Here is a 21,801-nt window from a genome sequence, read left to right on the forward strand (position 1 = left end):
TCCGTGGATTGAACACAAGGAATTCACAAACCTATTTCTTTTGGATCAACAAGTATATTCGGTGACGAATCATGCAACCCCATGAAATATAGTATGATCAATAATGGACTTATTAGGTTTGATCCCGTTACATCAAGGCTATAAGTCTTTTGGTTTTAGCACCTTGAATTGTTTTATGTGCTACTAAAACATGGTGTTTTTCTATATGTGTATCTGCACATGTCCATTACTCATTCATTACATCAAACATGGGGGGATGTATATCCATTTATGCATAATGTTTGACCATCTGGTTTATCATACAAAAAGTCTTGTTTTCATTGAGCTATCATTAACATGCACCAAATTTGCACACATAGTGTGCGTTCATCATATCCTAAATTTGCTTCCCTTCTTTATTTGTTCCCGACCATTAGATTGGAAAAAATGAGACATTTTACGAGCAAATTATAAGGTAAAATGTTGGCATCATAAGAAGCGATAGGAGAGAGAAATATTATTAACATCCATGACCAAAACCAAACATGATCTAAAGGATGGGGTGGAGCCCATGGCGAGGGGGGGGGATATGTGAAGTGTTGGCATCCAATAAAGGAGTGCAATGTATGTTAGCTTAACTAAGCGCATGAGCATGTAAACACGCGACTAACAACTAATGTGGAATCCACATATATGGAGCAAGACATGCAATAAAGGAGTGCAATGTATGTTAGCTTAACTAAGCACATGAGCATGTAAACACGCGACTAACAACTAATGTGGAATCCAGATATATGGAGCAAGACATGCAATAAACTATAGAAGTTTTGGAGAACTATAAGTACCTAGGGATAGGAAGAGACAGAAATTTAAAAAATTGTCACTAAGAACTAAAAGTATTTGGCAAGATGAAAAGGGAGAGGGAATCAATAAGCTACAAACGATGACAATAACCAAATGATTGCCTGAATAGGGGGGTAGATCTAATATCTACATGGAAACAACTAATGGTTTAATCGTTTTCAAGTGTCACATGCCACTTTTCCAACTAGGGGCTTCACAAACTATAAATTGCCTTTTTATGAGACGATGCTAAAAAGTCGTGCACTAGCACATCTCATGATATTTTTGTAAACACATTTCACAACCACATATATTTCTCAAATCTGGCATTTCCATTCCATTCCATTGCCTCTTCCTATGATGTCATGAAAGGATCCATCATCCTACACATACAACTTCATTCTAGTTGCCTAGTGGGGAAATAGTACTTGACATCCCGTAGGCAATAATATGATTCCCTGTGTCACTACGTATGTGCATCCATTCATTCATGTGTAGTATTCTTTTTCATACGTTAGATTTTGTACGATGTCCAAGTTGATGATCATATAACTTTTTGACACAAATTTAGGTATATTAGATTATCATGTTTCTAGGCTATCTGCATGTATCTGAGGTTGATGCCTTGAGTTATTATCCATTGGGCTTAAGTTTGCTAAACATGTGTCGCGGGCCTTGATATGGTTTGAACTTTATGATATTCAATGAGATTTTGAGGTAAGGGCATGCATATATATCCAAAACAAATGGATGATTTCATTATAAGCCATTTTTCATGACATCAATCAAGTGTGTGTGTGTGTGTGTGTGTGATAGTCCAAAAGACAAATGTATGTTGTCATTTTTATGCTACACACCGTGTTCAAGGAATTAATTTTGTTATAATATCTTATACTACTTAAATTGTTGTCTCCTCAAAGTTATATACTTCATATAGATTAGAAAATATTCACAAAAAACATGATATGCTTATTGAAGTGCGAATACTAGAAAAGATCCAACTCTACGATGGTGCAATTTATGGGGTTTAAAATTTAAGGGCTACCCACATATAGTCTAAACATCTCATTGTGCGTGTACCTTTGATCGATGGAAACATGGAGTTTAGTATTTGACACAAACACGCATGGATCGATGTTTGCAAGTGATCACACATCTATCGAAACAAACATATTAATATAAATTGACCACTTCTCTCTTGAAATCAAGGCTTAATTTATATTTTCAAGTCTTTTGGATTGATCTCCCTTATAAATGCCTAGAGCGGTATTTCTAATCCATGCATAGGCCCACCAAAAAATAAACCCAGAGTGTCATTGCTCAATGAAAGCGAAGCCCATACAAGAGCAACTCTTTATCTTTTCATGTCATATACTTCAATTTCTTCATCCCACTAAAATAATGTTTTTTCTAAAATTGTGCCATGTATACAAGTTACTCAAGAGTCAAGACCTCAAAGTGCTTTGTATGGCATGTGTTCAACCTTTCCTCATACACTAGGTTTTTTATGTATTCAACCGCTAAAGGTTGTTTCGTAAAATTCCATATAATTCTAAAAGGTGCTTGTTGGTTGCTCTTTAATACACTTTTTCCATGACCAAGAACCTTCTAAGAAGCTGACTCCAAGATTTCATCCCTATTTCCTTCTATGATTGAAATCTATAAACTCGACTTTTGAACCATTGTCTGTGAAGTAATATATATTAATGACACGGGGAAGTTGGTTATACAATGCCATTGTTAAGCCTTCCACAAAGAAGTGAAGAACCATGCATATTCTTTAATCACATGAATTATTTTTTCCATTAACAAAATTAGCACTATGTACATGAGGGGCTCACAACAATGACCAACCGCATAAAAAGCCATGCATTATGATTTACTCGCCAGTTGAATCGAAATATTTATTTCCTAGAAGGGATTATTTGCTACTAACATATTGTAGAAGTGTTACTAAAAGTGATTATCGGTTGTCGCTTCAAGTTAAGAGATCATATTGGTACGAAATTACCACGTAGTTTCGAAGTTGATCATTAGTGTTAAATTGATCTTTGGTTGTATGAATCGCATTAAGAGTTCCACGCAAAGTTTTGATCATGTTTAACAATGACCTTCTTTCCATTTAATTATGTTATTTGTAGGGACGACAAAGCTCCATGATACAAGAATGCCACTGTAAAGGTTGTGTTAACCTTTATTTTATTATTATTCCAAAGTAAGGGCATGCTTCCATGAAATTGCTCATTGAAGGCCATGAGGCCATGTTCAATCAAAATGAATCATTCCCTTTATTTTATATCAACATCAACATTGCTGGATGCATGCTATATAAAAACCAACGGGTCTACCCTTTTACCAACGTTGATACATTATATCAAGTTTCTGATTTCTCCTATGTGAATAAAGTATCATGTTCTCCATTACCATGGGATGGTTTTTCGACAAAAAATATCTCAAAAGTTTTTGGTGGAGATAAAAAACAAAACACATTGTTAGTGAACACTTGTCTACAATTAACAATGATCAGTGATGCATAAAAAAACACTAAAAAACTTGACTCTAACTGACTTTTTGTTATGGTTGCTAGTATATGTTATTCATAGTTTTAACATAACGGATCCAATCACGTCACTAAACATAACAATATGATATCGATCTTGAAGCTTGGTGAAGCTTAAAATGTTTTCCTAAAGTGCTCCAACATAGTAGAAAATCATTGGCTAATGATTCATTCATATTTTCTTGTTGGGTACTTGCATAGCAAAAATTTAACCATGTTCAAGGAAATGAATAGAGAACCTAGGAGGAAACAAAAGAAAAATGGTTTTTGCAAATGTTAAGGTGTAGGAAACCATTATTGAGATATTTAGAATTGTGATTGCTTCCTTGTGTTTTTGTGACGTGGAAAAAAAGTTAATGCAAGCATTTTTGGGGGCAAAACGTTGGTACACATGATCTCAAGCTGAATTTACGACCATGTTCTATAGGGAAAGCAAAAATCAAGATACTTCGACGTTGCACATCACAAAATATTTATTGCCACACTAACGTGATTATATATCACTTTTAAATGGCTTGATGACCCTATAAACACTAATTCCATGCTTGGACTTCTAAAGTCTATGCAAGGCATACAAAGGCAACAATGTTTAGCATCATAAGCTCTTGGTTTCAATAGTCGAGTCTTAATTGTGTGTTCAAATATTTATGTGATGCTTTAAAAAACATGCCATAGGAATTTAGAAGTCATTGCACAAATTGTTTCGTCTTACTCACATGTGTACTTAATGAGTTGGATCATGGTTCATGCGTTATCAAAGAAAACTAGTCCCTAAGTTCTAATTGTAGAATGGTCTAATTTGGGTAGGATGTTAAATAACTTCCATTTCTTGGATAATCTAACACAACGGATTAGTTCTACAATTACCGTTTGAAACTAATTAGGTAATGTGATGGTGTGCCAAAATGGATGATTGGATCAATTCAAGTTGAGCAAGATGTGGAATATAACCTTTGCAATATCAAGGCTACTTTTAAAATGGTATAATTATATTAGAGAATTTCTCTATTTAATGCTAGAATTTTTAGACATTGATTGTACTTCGAACAAAGGGCTAGATAGTTTGTTGATTCTTAAATATCTTAAAAGGAAAGTGGGAAGACTCGTATTTAACCATTTAGGGTGTCATACAAGGGTGTGTACATCTCTTAACATGCAATGCTATGCTAATATAAATATATGGCCATTAAAACCTAGGTAAGGAAGAGCACATGCTAGAATCATTATGTACAAAAGGGTTGAAGAGTTTGAAGTGCAAAAGAAATAAGGATTAACATTCATGAGACTGTCAGCATCTACAGTTTCTCCTCATGTCAAAAGTACAAAGTTTTAAATGGCGTCTGTCTCAAAATTTGGGAACCAAGTCAAAGCCAAAATTCCCATATCATGATAAACATGTGTAATTTGAATCATGTTGATTGAGAAAAACTTGTGCGTGCTCTCAAATTTGACGAAACCTTTCACAAATTGTTTGCCCTATCCTTCATATCCACAAGTCTCGTGACATGAAGAAGATTAATTGATTATGTCAAGCTATGAACTTGACGGTGGAGGAAGTAGGACTAAAGTTATTTTCTATGGAAAATAAATCCCAGAGAAAGTGTTTGTTAATACATTAATTTCATTTCAACAAAGAAGATATGGAAGCTTGAATTGATAATATGGGAGGGGATCATTTTCTTTTTTGATCATACTGAGCATATCTACAAGGAAAAAAGTGAGCAATTCATGGTGATAGGATTTCTCTAGAAAAATGGTACAATGATGGTTCTCCAGGCTCCTTATAGATGTAGTTTGTGCTAGGACTACCACTTTGGTCACAAGGTATCCACATTAGTGCTCATCTCCAAGTAACTAAAAGGCTCTCAAGATTTTGACCAAGGATGTTTGTTTTTTCAAATACATCAGTGTTATGTGCAAGTGGAACATGGATGTAGCATTTCATGTAGTACACAATCACGCAATGGATCCTTGTTTTAATTTTGATATTGAAAATGAATGCGGGCTTATTATGAAGATACAATAATTAAATTGCAACAAAAAAAAATCTTATTTATTTAGGCAACATATTCTCGTGTATTCTATGGATATTGTCCTTTAATCAACCTAATATTTTATGCATTGGACATTGTTATTGATGTTTTATAATGTCCCTTGTAAGATATTTGGATTTGTTACGAAACGACATTCTCAACGAAAAAAGGCATTGCTTTTAGCATAGTCGGGCCCCACAATGACCACTAAACCCAAAAATATAGATAGAAGTCACATATTCTACAATTAACACTAATGAAATGCATCATATCAAAAGTCAAAGATATGCAATAGTGGACATTTGTTTTCTACCATGTAAAGGAAAGTACCCTTTTTTGTTGATTTTCTTAAAGATTAGATGGCCTAGGTATGAAGCTCTTTGGAAAGTTATGCGTGAGAGAAGGATGCTAGGCAAACCATAGGCAAGAATTGGTGTATTACGAAGCCATGTCGAAGGTTTGCAAATAGTAATACATACTTTAGGGAGACACTAAAAAATTTGTTGTTTGCCATTATTTAAAAATAACAAGCTATTTAGACACATACACATTTGCTTGCATATAGACTTTTATTTAGAGCCATCAATAAATTTGTGGCTTGAATGCACCATAGTTTCTAAAATAATAATGCTTGTCAAAAAAATACACAATCCCACAAGAAGAGTATATAAGATGAGCATAACAACGGAGAAATGTAGAGGTTTGAAGTGGTCCAAGCTTACGTAAAAAATAAATGGAATGAGTTCCATATTCCATCAAGCAAACTCTCAAGTCTAGCATTACAAACTTTAATTCAGAGCATTCAAGCTTTAGTGTTACAAACTTTATTTTTATCAAAAAAGGGTCTGCTTTCCCATTAGTTAGGAGAGTTTTCTTTTACAAAAAAGGCTATACAATGTGGCTGCACAACTGACTATTAGTTAGGAGAGTTCTTTTTACAGAAAAGGCTATACAATGTGGCTGCACAACTCCCAGCAAATGTACTGGTCGTGCTGTCCGTTAAAGAGAATACCTATACTCACCTCATATATATATCAAGGTATCACCCCCCGCCCGACCAAAATATGACAACTATGGCTGCATACATATCCTCTCATATTGTCTACTTAATGTAAGTAGGTCAATAGAGCTATAAAAACATATTTCCAAAAATAGTGACCTCCATTGCTAGTAGGCACAAACCCGATCCCCCAGCCCTCAATAGAGGGCGGGAGGTGAACGAGAAACTTTTAACAATTCATTTTTATGCTAGACTGCTCCTTGACATGAATGTATAACAAATCCCATTTGAAGAATTTATGAGACGGACATAACAAAGGGAGACCATAGATGTTTGACATTGATCCAATCTTACATGAAGCGAAGGATGTAGTTGCTAAAGTTCCCATTACTAATATAACACGAACACAAAATATAGGGACGTTTGTATAGCACATGTTGTATCCTAAGATATAATAGACTTATGTCACTGAAATGATACATATGATTTATGTTCTTGCCAATACACATCCGTCATGCGTCTACATAGGTAGCCTCATGTTTATCACAATGTATAATTCGCAACATGACCCAACATATTGCTATTCATGTGGTGTAAATCAACCAATCAACCTTGATTGGAGGATAGAAGCAGGCTAGGCTTCCATCAGTAGGACGTAAAAGGAGGAAATTTTTAACTATCCATAATTTTAAGGTCAATGTTCCACCACCAAGTAAGCAAAGATTTTGATTCGTGGTATCCTCTATCATATCATGCTTGCATAATGAATCAAATTATTCCACACACACTCTGTGTGCATGTGTGTGTTGTGAGGTTCAATGTATGCTACTTTTACTTGGAGGGACGAAGTTTTTTTTTCTTTGGGGGTTGGGGGGAGCGGGAGTTCAATTAAGTGAAGCAAAGTGCACAAAATGCATTGGTGTAGAAAGTTTCCTTGATGCAGAGACATTATCCATTTCACTCATATCAATACCAAAAATGATTGGAGCATCCATTGATCATTGATTCTACAACCATAGCTCATGTTTAAAAGAAGCAAGAAATTTAATAAACTGCCTGAGACATGTTATTTTCTTGAGGAATGAGCTCAAAATGTAAAGATTGCAGCATACATAAGCTCCAAACCCCAACATCAAATAAATGAATCTTAGATCTAGGAGTTCAAAGAAAATAAATCAGCATTACCTTGCAGAAAGTAATTAGTCTCTAATCTAGACTATACCTATGCAGGAACCTTTGTGTAGTATCGAACTGCAAGTGCCAAACCCAAAATTCCGAGTGGCACTGCAAACTGTAGAATTTTAATGATAAATTCAGGTGTCTTGTCTGAGTTATACGAGGGCTGCTTGCTAGGTTTATTAGTCACGCTCTTGGGTATAGTTGAAGCATCTATATCTCCAATACAGTATTTTGTCAGCATTTCTCTCGCGGTTTTACTGTGCCCAACATCTTCAAAATCATCTGTTGCATCTTTACCTGATTATGAAAAATTCAGAGATTAACTGAAATAAGGATATTACAACATGAGAATATATAAAATTCTTGCAATTTCAAGACAGGATGTCAGACCAGTTGCTGATAAAATTACATCGTCTCCTCCTGGATGTTCATCTAGGAATTTCGTGACGTTATATACCTGGTGGAGACATTACAAATAAATTGAGTCAAGCATTAACATTTGGTACTGAGTCCCAACAAGATAACATACACAAGCTACCTATAAATGCAACATAAATTCTTTAATATAGCTGTAGCAGATTCAACCTCAACATAGCTTGCACAAATGTGTGAACACAATAGTACTCCAATTGCTGAGCTGAGATTGGGGACACAATGTCTCACAAGATGATTCTCAATGTTACAAAAATCAGGAGAAACTCCTGAAAGTTTTCATTATTTCTGCAAACGCACCAGTTGACCCCCCAAACGAGAGAAAATGGTGATAACTAACTGTATAGCTGCTAAAATGGCACATATAATTGAGGGAAAGGATATTTCCCTTATAATTGGAAAAAACGAGATGAGTTGCACTTATAATTGCTCAAATCGCACACAATAATTGCTTCTGTGTGATCAACCAAGTGCATTTAGGGAAAGTAAAATACTTTTGGCAGTTAGGGAAAAAAGAAAAACTCTTGATGCACATTGATATTATTTTCAACCATGATGTAACTATTCATACAAATGTTACACATGGGAGGAATAAGTCTTACACAAATGTATCAGATGCATAACGTAGCACCAGTTGAAAAGAAATGTATACTATGGAAAGCTTGTAATAAATTGGTACTCAAGTGAAATTTTACAAATATAACAAGAAAACTCGGTCTTTTAAGACGCATAAATAAAATGTGATCATTAAAGACCCCATTTAGTAAAGGCATACAAAGTGATGATACGAGGACGCAATAACCTTTATTTGCATCACTACATGCATTGAGAATTCTACATGTACATGGAACACTAATCATACTACTGCAAATCAGCACTCTCCTGCTATTTTGTAATAACAAAAGGATCCAAGAATGTGGCAAAATAATGCTTGCAACAGACCACATACGCACACAAGCAGTAAGTTTGATATGCATTAACACAAAGGAAACCCCCATCAGAATATGGACAATACCATATCAGGCCTTAAATGGCAATTGGAATGCGTGCATCTGATCCCATAAACAGAAAAGGTGGTAATTTTGACATATATCACCACATACGGGTGAGTCAATACACTCACAATTTTGACGATATTAAGCCATTCTATAAATGTACGCAGAAGTAACCAAGAACGTATGGCAATCGGAATGCATGCAACTGATTGTATATGTGCTATACACACTTCAAATATCAACTCACAGATACTTCTCATGTACCAACAGATGGATTTTGAGATATGCAATTCCAAATCATAAGAGATATGGATTCTGATCTTCTTTCTGCAGAGCGTTATAAGATGATGAAATGCATGGACAAAATAAGGCAGTGCAATGTAATAAACGTTGCAAATTTTTATGCCTACAGAATTACAGATTCTGATATGAAACAGGCTTCTCTAAGGTTAAAGAAACCTAAAAAAACAACAGAAAGCTGCTAAAACCCTCGACCTAAAGAACTCTGGAGTAAGGTTCAGCATCTTAAGTATGATGAAACCAAGCAAAATATGAATACGGGAAACTTCTAATCTGGATTTGTCCGCATCAAGTTGAAAGAGAATGAAAACTAAAGAACGAAAGGAAAACTTGCTTTCGTAAGGATTAAGAAAACTAATAAAACAACAGCAACTTGCTAAGATCCTCAACCTGAAGAACTATGGTTTAAGGTTTGGCGGTTTTAAGTATGATTAAAACCAGCAAAATATGAATGTGAGAAAGTTCTGTACAAACATAAAAGACGTATTATTCTGATCAGGATTTGTCCGTATCAGGTTTAAAGAAAGTGAAAACACGCAGCATTTTTTAAATGTGAGGCGACTGCAAAACCAAAGAATCGCCAAGACTATGTGGTCTGGCATTTTCTGCAGGCGATCGCACATCATTAAACAGCCGACAAGATCAAGATTTATGAATAAACAGCTAATTGTACGATCTTGTGATCACATACCAAAAGAAGGATTTCGCGATGGGTATTTTATCCCACATTGTCTGTATAAGAGTTATAAATTATGAAGCTGAAAACATACGCAGAAAAGATGCAAAATTTCTGAATGAACATGTAGCATTGTGTGATCTTGTGAGCTCAAACGTAAAGAAGAATCCACTTGATCAAGAACTGTCTATAGAAGTTTAATGGAGGACGAAGACGAGGACGATTAAAGCTCACCTAGAATGAGAGCACGATAAATTACACGATCTAGCAACCAAGAAAGAACTACAGGTTCTGATGGAGTTATCTTTGTGTGTGTAGCAGGATCGCTAGAAGGGTGGTGATGGTGGTGGTGACGATACGAAAAGCTTTTTACCTTGCCAGAGATAATGATCCAGCAGTCCTGAGGGGAGCTATGTTTTGAGACCTGCTCCAGGGTGAAGATTTCCGCCATCTCTATATCTCTGCAGACCTCTAACGAACGAACGAACGAAAGAAAGCAAGAAAGAAAGAAGAGAAAAACCCTAACTAAAGCAAGACAGCAAAAATAAACGCACAGTGAGAGAGAGAGAGAGAGAGAGAAACAAACGAGTTTAATGAATTACAGGTGACATTGATGATGGTGTAGAGATCTTGTCTTGGGGGGTGGGCCAACGAGAGTATGGCATGGTATGGTATGGTATCGTGGTTCTATGGGGGATGGCATGGTCGTTATGTGTCACGCTCAAGTGCACCTGTCGTCCTACATTTGTCGTCCCTCACCGACTCAATGATCATTATAAGTGGAATTTGGGAGCATGTCGGTGCGAGACGTGATTTACACAATCCTACATACATATGGCTAATGGGATGCATGGTGGCGAATGCATCTAGTAGTCGTTATGGGTTTTTGGAGAGCCGATCTATGTAGCCTTGTGAGGTAGGGCTTCTATGTAAAGTCTCTAACTCGCAAGTGCTAGAACATGACATCAATGGAGTTTAGGAGTTTATGTACACCCATATTCGCTAAGCCACACTTAGAAGTTGCTCAAGCTTGCTAGATATTCATATGTTGTCGGTGATGTTCAACCATATATTCTCAATGGATTATCGGTAGAATGGTAAAACACTAATGTGGGCTACATGCCAACAAATAGCCATGTGAACTAGTTAGTGTTTATTATGAGGTTGTCTAGTTGGAATTTATGTGATGGTGCACAATCCTATACTTATTATTAGGGCTAAGAAACCAATATACAACGCACATTAGATCTATATATACCTCATTGTGAGTATTTTTGTAACTTGATGATACTTATTAATATAGAGAAAAGTCTTTAGCTACACTCTTGTCAATCATCCCCCCATTTTGTCTTATTGTTCACAAGTGTTCTTTCTCTCTTCCTCTCATACTCTCACATACACACACACACACATCACATAAGCTTCCGCTACTTGATCACATACATGATCAACTACTTACATAATTAGACACTAATTAACCCTTAGTTAATTACCTAATTAATAACATTTAGATTATACCCTCAGGCATATATTTTCACCCGTTTATGTTTGGTGGATGAGAATATTAGTCTAATAGTTATGTATAGTGTTTCCATTGTCCTTCATGATGTGGTGTCAATATCAATAACCTCTTAGAAGAACTTCAACATTGGAGACCAATTACCTTGTTGAATGTTATTTATAAAATATTAGCAAAAACATTAGCTAGAAGGCTACAACCTTATCTGTCGGAGCTGATCCATTATTCTCAGATTGGTTTCATACAAGAGAGAAGTATTTTTGATAACATTATTCTCTTTTGGGAAATGGTTGCCTTTGCGGAATTGCGTAAGCAAGACTTAGCAGTATTATTTCTTGATTTTGAAAAGGCTTATGACAGAGTGGACTGGGATTTTATGGAGGGAACATTGGTTAGGATGGGTTTCCCAAACACATGGATAAGAGGAGTATCAACATTATATCGTGATGCGTATAGCTCTCTTTTATTTGCAGGGGATGTTGGTAGGAGATTCCTGATCTCAAGATCTCTAAGACAAGGATGTCCACTTGCTCCTTTCCTGTTTTTATTAGTATCCGATGCATTTTCTGTACATCTTAATTCTCAAGATGTAAATATCAAAGGGTTAGCATTACCAGTGTCGTATGTTGTTGTGGATAGTGAGTTTGTTGATGACATAGCTTTATATGTTCAGGCTTCACGATTAAATTTAGCACAGGTGCAAAAGGTTGTGGATGATTTTTCAGATGCATCGGGTGCATTGATAAATTGGAATAAGTCATCAGGCTTTTGGGTTGCTCCGGGAGAGCCACCAGTTAATGTGCCTTCCTTAGGATTCACATGGATACCTAAAGGTCAGTCCATTAGGTATTTAGGCTGTAGAGTGGGCTTGGAACTAAAGGCAGAGGATATGGTTGCACCCTTGTTATTAAGATTAAGGAATACGTTAATTTACTGGAATAAGGAAAAGCTATCTTTAGCAGGTTGGATAGTTGTAGCTAATTCGGTCCTTCTGTCCTCGATTTGGTATATAGCATCTACATGGCTATTTTCGAGGACAATAATGCTTAAAGTTCAACACCTAATACAGAATTTTATTTGGGGGAACAACCCATCTAACAATTCGGTAGCAAAGGTAGCTTGGATGGTTCTTATACAACCTAAGCGGAAAGGAGGTTTAGGTTTGATTGATCCTTTTATGCAAAGTAAAGCCTTACTTTCTAAACATGTTGTTACGAGTTTATTGCCAAGAGAGGAGTTATGGAAAAAGCTATGGATTCGGCATTTACATAACATTAAGCCATCAACATGTGATTAATGGAAAGATAGTCTTAGATGGTTTTTTAATGCAGATTTTCCATTGCCAAAGTCTAATGTTGGATCCCTACATTTTTTTAATGGAATATTTCGAGCATGGGAAAGTATTCGCCAAGCACTCGTTTTCTTGCCTCCGAAAACTTATACTCAATTCATGCGTCAACCTTTGATATGGAACCCTTTATTTACGGATGAAGCCGCATATGTGTTGGGTCTAAGGCCTAGGTTATCTTGGGCTGCAATGGATAATGGTCCAGCCCGTACAGTTGCGGATTGGATAAACTTCTTGCAAACATCGGCTCAAAACCGAAAGAATAGGTTGTATAGGTTAAGAGGGGCAAATATAATGGTAGATCAATTGTCCATGGTGTATCAGGTCACAATACCAACTTTGCAACTCGATCATTTTCAAAGGTGGTACGGTATGTTTTCGACACTTAATATACTTATAGGTGCTCGTTTATATCATCAAAATGGCCGTATTCACTTCTATGAAGTGTTAGATAATGGTAGGTTGGTATTAGTAGATGTCGAGTCTCCAATCATGTCTGCTGCGAAGCAATTACCAGTGCGAGTAATTGCTAGATTGGATAAAAAATTGGTTATTGACCCTAGTCCCTTAATTGTTAACTATGCATCTCATATTTGGGTTGTACACGCTAGACCACTTGTGGATCTGCAGTGGGATCCTGCGGATTATGGTTGGAAATTGTCCATGCCTAATAATTCCACTAAGGTCCTACCATTTTTCACATATTTGGTGGCGTTTGGGAGAAACTTTATGTTGTGTCAGATTGAGTCAATACCTGCGGGAAAAAAGTATTGGGACGAAGGTAATGTATCATCTTCTCAGATGATGATGTTTTGGAAACACTTTTGGTCAATTAAATGTATGAACAAGATATTACACTTTCGTTGGTTGATGATTCATTATGTGTTGCCAATAGGTGATTTGATGAGGGGATCTGTAACTGATCGGTCGTGTGTTATGTGTGGTTATGCAAGTGAGTCATTGCTTCATGTATTTTGGGAATGTGTTGTCACAAAAAAGTTTTGGTTTAGAATTCTTAGGCTACTAGGTCGTAAGTATAGGTCAGGGATTTTTACGTGGGGTGCAGTCTTATGGGGAAGGTTAGATCAACAAATGACTTTTTATCATTAGCATTACTCTTCTTTGTCATTACGTGTCACAAGTTTGCAGGTAGACTATACTTCAACCTCATTGCAGGGAATCAAGTTTTTCTCCCAGAGTCACATCTGGCAAATTGTCTCCTCTTTGGCTTTATGGATTCTTTGGAAAGCTAGGTGCTCCAAGCTATACAATGATGAAAACACGCACATCGTGGATCAGGTTAAGTTCTTTTGGAACTTATTGGTACATACAGTAAAAGGTGAATATGATAGTTATAAGGGTTCTGGACACACAACTAATAAGAAAAGAATGAGAATTCGTAAAGTTTGGTCGTCTATACCTATTATGTTGAATGAAGCCGCAGATGTCAAGTGGAACTATGTACCGCCTCGGTGGTTATTCCCGCCACCGGCACCATCTTTAGTAGAAATAACATGATATAATATAGATGATTGTTGATCTTTTTGTCAAGATAATTGATGTTGGTGAAAATCAAGGACATGGCAAGCCAAAATTGGGTGTTGATTAGCGATAAGGCAAGATGGTTGTTGTGGATGTAAGAAGCAATTTTCTTATGAGTGATAAGGAGGAGTGTAGATGGTGTGGGGGTTGAAGAAGCATATTATCATGAGTTGGTGAGGGTTTTTTTTACATTAATTTGTTTGTGGTCTATATGGCAGGATGCTTGATGGAAGGAAATCAAGGACATGGCAAGCCAAATTTTGGTGCCAATTAGCGAGAAGGCGAGATGGTTGTTGTGGATATAAGAAGCAATTTCTTCTGAGCGATAAGGATGAGTGTAGATGGTGTGGGGGTTGATGAAACAATTATCATGAGCTGTAATTTGGCGGTAATCGGTGAGCTGGTTGATGTGGACGTAAGAAGAATTTTTTGAGGGATAAGGATGAGCAAAGACGGTGTGGGGGGTGAAGCAGAATATTATGAGTAGGTATAGGAAATTGTTGAAAACGAGCAGTGATTGCCAAGATGGATGTTGTGGAAATGGAAGCTGTTTATTTTTTTGAAAGGATGAGCGAGAATGTTGTCAACGTCATGAGTGGATTGGGACAACTAATTTTTTCTTGGTTTGTCTATGCAGGAATTTCAAGGAAAATGGAGCGATAGCTGATGTGGAAATATTTGAAGCACATTTTTGTTTATAGTTTATATAACGATGAGCGAAGATGGTGGCGGAGGCAGAAGAAAAGTTTAGTGAGGGTCTGAGGAGAGTGGATTTTAGTAGAGAACTAGTCTTTCCATATGCTTGATGAAATTAAGATTCTTGCTCACATGAATCATGAGAATGTTCTTGCAGTGAGAGAATTTATACAAATTGCTCCAAGGATTAAAATACATTCATTCGGCAAATGTACTTCACCGAGATTTGAAGCTAGACAATTTGTTAGTGAATGAAGACTGTGATTTAAAGATTGCTTATTTCGGCTTAATTCGAATATGTGGTAATAAGATGTTACAGATAATCAGAATTGCTTCTGAATGCGAGAGCTTACAATGCAACTGTGGACATTTGGTTGGCTGCATCCCCTTTTTCTTGCCAAAGATTGTGTACATCAGTTCAGCTCAATCACAGAGTTGACGGGTACTCCAACAGATGCTGAATTATCTTAGTTTTCTGCAGGCATTTTGAAAGCTTGTGGGTGCATTAGATCCACAAACAGGGGCGAGGAGATACATTTCCATTCTGAGAGGAAAGAGCTTTTATGAAAAAGCCAACTTGTTGGAAATGCACTAGTAGATATGATGTGAAATGTGGCATGAGCAAAAGACAGTGCTTGACATGGAATACATTGACATGGAATACATTGTTTACAGGTTATGTGCACTAGGAGCTTGAAGAGCAGACTCTTAATGCTTTTGAGTGGATGCAAAAGAAGAGAATCTCTCTCCTAATTTTGTCACATTTGCAGGGTATGGCCAGATGAGAAGAAATGGAGTTTTAGCAAATCCGGTTGGAAATGCTTGTAGTCATACAACCATGGTAGATAAATGTCAAATATATTGTGAAGCCATGGTGATGAGCATTTATTTGTATGCTGATCAGCATGCGAGAATGGAAGAAGATGGAGGAACATTGGGTCTTATCCAATGATCACATGAGATGGGAAGAAGAGGTCATGTATGTGCGTCCACCGTTCTTTGTAGTCTTCTACTTTGAGTCTTTGAGTTTTTTATTGGCCTATCATGGCCATAGCTTTTACGATGTTGTCAGACTAATCATTTTCTCATGTATGAAGAATTTATACTAATGAAGAATATTGTTTTGGAAAAAAAATAAAATCAATAACCTCTTCGTAGTTCATAACTTAAACCTATCACACATGTTCCATTTCATTTGGTGATGTGAATTATGGTTAATGACATATGTTGTGAACTTATTGATTTGGTTCTTGAATGTTCTCGTCCATCCTCAAGGGTGTATTGTATACCAATGGTGTAAGTTGCATACCAATTGCGCTATTTTTATTCCCGAACGTATTGACTCTTGGGTATCATTGATGAAAGGATTTAGAAACTCTGACCCAATTGAAGAATAAAGTAGGATACCTTAAATTATGTGAAGGACAATGGATGCCTACATTAGCAACCATCATTCGGTTATACAATATGAAACCCCAAAAGTTACAAGTTTACAAAGCTTTCCTAGAAGCAGGATCCAAATTTGAATTGACAATCAATAAAACACACACACACACACACACACCATTGCACTCGTCAATAATCCTTGTTGAATATTGAGGATACTCATTGTCTACGGGGGTCTATGCACATAAGTTCTCTTTTCTCCTTTGATGGTCAAATTTGTATAGTAAAAAATAAGTACTTTGTTTTGTGTTTCCTATAGCTTGTTCAATTGAGATACATTTGGGACGTTCTTTGGCATCTCAATGATTGTTTCAAGACCCCAAGAATATTAGTAACCACACAATGATAATCACAATGACACTAGCACCTGCAAAACATTATGAGCAAAGATAATTAAAATTAATATTAGACCTTAAACCATTTTGACTAGACATTGATTACATAGGGCATAGGGGATTTTCTTATATACAACTTCTGCTAAGAGAACAACCCTTTTTGCCAATATAAGTTGTTCTTAGTGTTCTTCTACTAAAACATTATAAGATATTGTTCTCTTGTTTATTAATTTGAAATTTCCTTACATAAGAACATTCTCTTGAATGATATGTATGTATAGGTTGAATCTTTTAGGAGGCCTTCAAATAATAAAACAAAAGTAGCTAGACACATTTTATTATCGTCCTAAGAATTAGAAACAAATCAAAGTAACACGTAAAAAAGAGGGACTTAAATTGGATAAACACTACATATAATCAAAGGAACCATAAATCTCACCATTCTCATCCATTAAATTTGACCTTCTTTGGCAAGACATTTCATGCACACCAGTGAACCGCAAGGAAAGGACAAACATGAACTATTTTCTATCCCTCTTTTCTTCATATGCTGTGTAATACCTTTTCTACTATAATAACACGAATCAAAAGAAAATGTGGTTATTCGAGCACTCAAAAAAGCATGGTCTCATGGATGGCACAAAACAATGAGTTTGTAGGAAAAATTGTTTTTGTTTTCACTTGTGATTAACATATCTCTTAAAACGAAAACTTATGGTGCGCATACAAAAAATATAACCTTAGGTATATCTTGAAAAACAAAGTGAATCGAATCTTAGTCATCTCCTCTCCTTTTGTCAAAATTCACAATCCTCTCTTTAAAACGAACCATGTGAGTGCGATTTTAGATAAAGATATAAGAGGGTTTTGTAAAGTGACAATGAAAGTGAAAGAATGTGATTGGGAGAGAGAAATATGTAATTTTAGAGAGGAACAACATAAAGGGCTGTGAATCGTCATTTTATGTCAACTGAGAAGTACATAAAGACTTTTAAGTGTGATAGATTGTTGCTAGATTAGACTAATAAAAGGAATGTTTTTTATCAAATTCTAGAGAGATAGACATATTGTACCTTGAGATGAGGGACTAAGCGAGGTTGTGAGTTTGATGAAGACCGAGGAGTGATCATTATGTGTGGCCACAAAATTGAGGGAGGAAGAGGTGGTTATAAATTGTGATTGTGGATGGAAGATAGGGATGCAAGAAAGGGAGATTTTATGGAAGATGAAGGCAAAGCATGAGCAATTATGTAAGCAAATGCTATGGCACTCCGTAATGGTGGCAATATACATGCCCCTCACTCCAACTTTAGTGGCAAAGTAAGTTGTTGTATTCTTTAACTCAACAAAAAAGTGACCTAAACTCGATGTCGTTGCACACCAATTCTCTAAAACCACACCTATATTCGGAGACATTTCACACTCTCCTTCCCTTTCCACTAATGGCTCCATGCATTTGCAAGTCCCACTCTCTCCATGGCATGTGCTATACCTCCTACATGTGTTGGGTAATTCACACACATTTCTTATGGCTTTCCCCTTCAATTTCCACCCAACTCCTCTTGTCCACTCATATGTCTCCACGTTCCCCACTTTTGTTATCTCAATTCTCCATAGACTCGATTTATCTCTAGAAATATTTTGAACTTCACTAACTTCTTTTATCCCCCTTCTAAATCTTCTATGTCCACCAACATCAATCTCACTCTTCCCTTCTAGTCTAAACTCATTATTGAACACACCTTCATTCAATTCACCCACTTGTCCTTTAGTTTCATGTGTAACTTGATTGACACTACCCTTGTCGGTCCCTTGACTAACCATACCTCTTGCATGGCTATGTACAATGACAATGCCACTACCTCGGACAGATGTTTCAATGTTACTTTTGAGATTTCCATTGTCATCATGATTAATTATGGTCGCCATCTTTCCATTGTTGTCAAAACTAGTTGTAGTATCAAGATTTACAAATATTCCTTTTGTCTCCTTAGCTTTGACCCTCTCCTTAACACCCTTGTCAATAACACCAAATTTAACAAGAAGTTTTCTTCCTCTATCACTATCCATCCCATCTGAATTCCTAGCATTGTAAGTTACAAGTGGATTACTATTAGAATCAAATAATTGCAAGCTTCCCACATTATCAAGGCTAGCATATGCAACAATAACATTTGTTGTAGAGTTGGGCAAGAGTTCCCAGTAGGGCATTGGATCTTGAATGCCAGGATCTATGGCATATAAGACAACGCGATTCGGCTCGATTACTAGAGAAAAGTTCAAGAGGCCTTGCAAGATACTTATACTCATCCCTTGTTCCAAAACTTGTCCAGTTAAAATTACCGAACTAGGGTGGTTGAAGGATTCCCAAATGGGCACTTTTCTAGCATTATAAAGAACAAAGTTACCATTTTCATTCAATCTCAAAATTTGCACTCCTTTCCCACTTGTATTGGTGCTCCAAACAAGTTGCTTCTCTTGATATGGAATATCCTCCTTTGAAGAAATGTTTCGGGATAATAGAACCACAAGGTCACCGATATGGAGGAAAGTAATTGTAATTTGGTCTCCCATCATCGAACAAGTTGAAAATTCAACATGCCATACTATTGTATGAACATCATTTGTATCATTATGAGCAACAAGAAGTCGACAACTTGTTATGGCAAGAAAAAACTCGTTGTTGGGAGATGTGACAAGAATATGACCTAGTTCATTTGAAAAATTAGGTTTCAATTTCATGGAATAGGAGAAATTCCCTGCAAACAAAGTTGTACGATGTTTATTACTACCATTTGTACAAGGCTCCACGAAACCATACAACAAAAGGAAATGCACTACTAAAGCAATACAACATGTGATATCATATACACCCATCTATCTCTCAGTCATTTTCTTCCTTTCAATGAAACATGTTTAGTGAGTATGTTATATAAAGGGCAACCTTTCTTTCCTTACAAACAAGAATTATGCTTTTATAAATAGATGAATGAAATATCATTGAAGAATATAAATAGAATCTACAATAAAAACACGCCAATAATCTACATATAACAAAGGAACATACTTTTCTAGAATGCAATGGAATATACTAATCTTTACAAAGAAGTTACAATCATTCAATAAACTCTTCCCATGAATTTACTCCTAAAACCTGTCCTTGAGCTTTTCAAAAGATAATTTGAAAACAATTATTGTTACAAAATATAGTAAAGTCTCCAATAAGAGATATTTCATTAAAGGTTAAAATTCAATCTAAAATTCAATCTGTTTAGATCTCCTATTCAAGATTGACTCTCTCTCTACCACCAAAGGTATGCCAAAAATTAAATGGACAGACTTGTTGGCAAGGAGTAGTGCAAGATTTTGTATATGCCTCAACTCCTATGTATATATGTCAAAGAAATACTAATATGCATACATTATTGAGTAATAGCATGGTTAATCACTTAATATAGATGTTAACTATTTAATACACTTGAGAAGGAAAGCAATGAAAAAAAAACATTCATACTCAATTGAGGAATACATGGTCACTTTTCAAGAGTTGCAACAATGAACCCAGACACTTAAAGACTGTTTAATGTTTGAGTCATAAAGTGAGACTAGATTAGATAATTATGGTTATATCTAATTAGAGGTTTTAAAGAGTTAAGAATGGCGTAAGTTCTAGAGCAAGTTTACTAAATGTTAAGAATAAGATTAAAATACTCACAAATGTGGTGCTTATAACTTTTACAGTGCCCTTTGGCCTTTCCACAACTTCATTGAAGTTTGCCTCTAGAATTCATCATGGAAATAACCTTTGAAGGAGCCCACATAGCATGAACAAAACAACCACACATAGGCATGTACCATACCTTGAGTGCATGCCCATCTTCCACACACATGATCCAACAAAATGAACTTGTGATTGACTTGTTTGGATGGATTTGCCTCAAGAAAGAGCTCTCACAACCTCTGTAAATGGGGTACTCTAGCAAAGAGTGTGTGATCAAGTCGCACATGCACACGCGCACGCGCACACACACACTTACACTTTAGCAAAGTACACACAACACGTTGCACTCACTACATGATCTATCAAAGACCTTGTTCGCTCAGATGAGAACATCGAATCACCCTTGGGTCTAGCAAAGATCCAACATTCCAATAAACAAACCACAATATCTTTTGCATGCTCATACTCGGATAGGTGGGAAACATATAGCTATTAATGCCTCTCCAAATGATTGTTCGTATGACAAAAAACAAAGACCCAATGACAACATTCATATCAACCTCGACAGAAATAACCAAAGACATCTCACTCTCTTAATTCTTTTAAGAGGCATCTCAGTGTTGCTCATGATGCACCATGCCAATATTTTGGAGTCATACAAAGGAGGGGGCCTAGGGCACTTGTACGAGCATCACAACTACATGTGGATAGTCTATTACAAGAAATTTGGAATCACCCTCAAACAACATCTTCAATTAATGACTATACTTCTCTTACAGCATAAAACCACAATAAGTGGACATGCATTCTTTCTAATAACTGTGAAGTCCCAAAGTTTCTTCCAATCTCAAATAATCATGGGGTAGTTCACATTAGCATTGTTCACTCATTAACATGCCTTTTCTTACATTGTTTACAACTATCCACACTATGAATACCTTCCTAGAGCTTATTTAACTCAATTATCAATGTCTTGGAGTAAACATAATGGTTTTTTACCTTTCATTTCCCCATTAAAAAGGACTAAACAATCTTTCTTGATTGGTAACCACACTGGATTATTATAGTTTCCAAATCACAGGCTATGCATAGACCAATTAGTAGACTTTATCCCAAATGAATTAACGTAATCAAACATTACAAGCCCCTTCAAATAAATTGTGGCAATTGTAGATTGTCTATCTAAGTAGTTAAGTC

At 36.1% G+C, this 21,801-nt stretch overlaps 2 protein-coding genes across 2 annotated transcripts; both read right to left on the reverse strand.

The window, feature by feature from the left end:
• Positions 1–7,440: 7,440 nt before the first annotated feature.
• On the reverse strand, positions 7,441–10,527 carry LOC147868472 (cytochrome b5-like). Its single transcript, XM_087319643.1, has 3 exons — positions 10,371–10,527; positions 7,985–8,051; positions 7,441–7,891 (listed from the first exon to the last, which is right to left on the reverse strand). The coding sequence occupies exons 1-3, from the start codon at positions 10,446–10,448 to the stop codon at positions 7,638–7,640; spliced, it is 399 nt and encodes a 132-aa protein (XP_087175769.1). The 5' UTR covers positions 10,449–10,527; the 3' UTR covers positions 7,441–7,637.
• A 6,001-nt stretch (positions 10,528–16,528) lies between these two features.
• Positions 16,529–19,764, reverse strand: LOC147868473 (uncharacterized). The gene is made up of 2 exons (XM_087333327.1): positions 17,957–19,764; positions 16,529–16,915 (listed from the first exon to the last, which is right to left on the reverse strand). Exons 1-2 carry the CDS (start codon positions 19,758–19,760, stop codon positions 16,860–16,862), a joined length of 1,860 nt encoding a protein of 619 aa, XP_087189453.1. The 5' UTR covers positions 19,761–19,764; the 3' UTR covers positions 16,529–16,859.
• Between the last annotated feature and the right edge of the window lie 2,037 nt (positions 19,765–21,801).

Source organism: Azolla caroliniana, unplaced genomic scaffold (assembly GCF_043228905.1).
Source record: "Azolla caroliniana isolate FFs.n. ecotype wild unplaced genomic scaffold, voAzoCaro1.0.p SCAF_1, whole genome shotgun sequence".
Taxonomy (NCBI): domain Eukaryota; kingdom Viridiplantae; phylum Streptophyta; class Polypodiopsida; order Salviniales; family Salviniaceae; genus Azolla; species Azolla caroliniana.

Coding starts and splice junctions, on each gene's coding strand:
- LOC147868473 (XM_087333327.1), bottom strand. CDS start 19,760: ATGGGTGTATATGATATCACATGTTGTATTGCTTTAGTAGTGCATTTC. Junction 16,916..17,956: donor GCTTAGTCCCTCATCTCAAG/GTACAATATGTC, acceptor AATGTTTTGCAG/GTGCTAGTGTCATTGTGATT.
- LOC147868472 (XM_087319643.1), bottom strand. CDS start 10,448: ATGGCGGAAATCTTCACCCTGGAGCAGGTCTCAAAACATAGCTCCCCT. Junction 8,052..10,370: donor GGATCATTATCTCTGGCAAG/GTAAAAAGCTTT, acceptor TGTCTCCACCAG/GTATATAACGTCACGAAATT. Junction 7,892..7,984: donor TGTAATTTTATCAGCAACTG/GTCTGACATCCT, acceptor TTTCATAATCAG/GTAAAGATGCAACAGATGAT.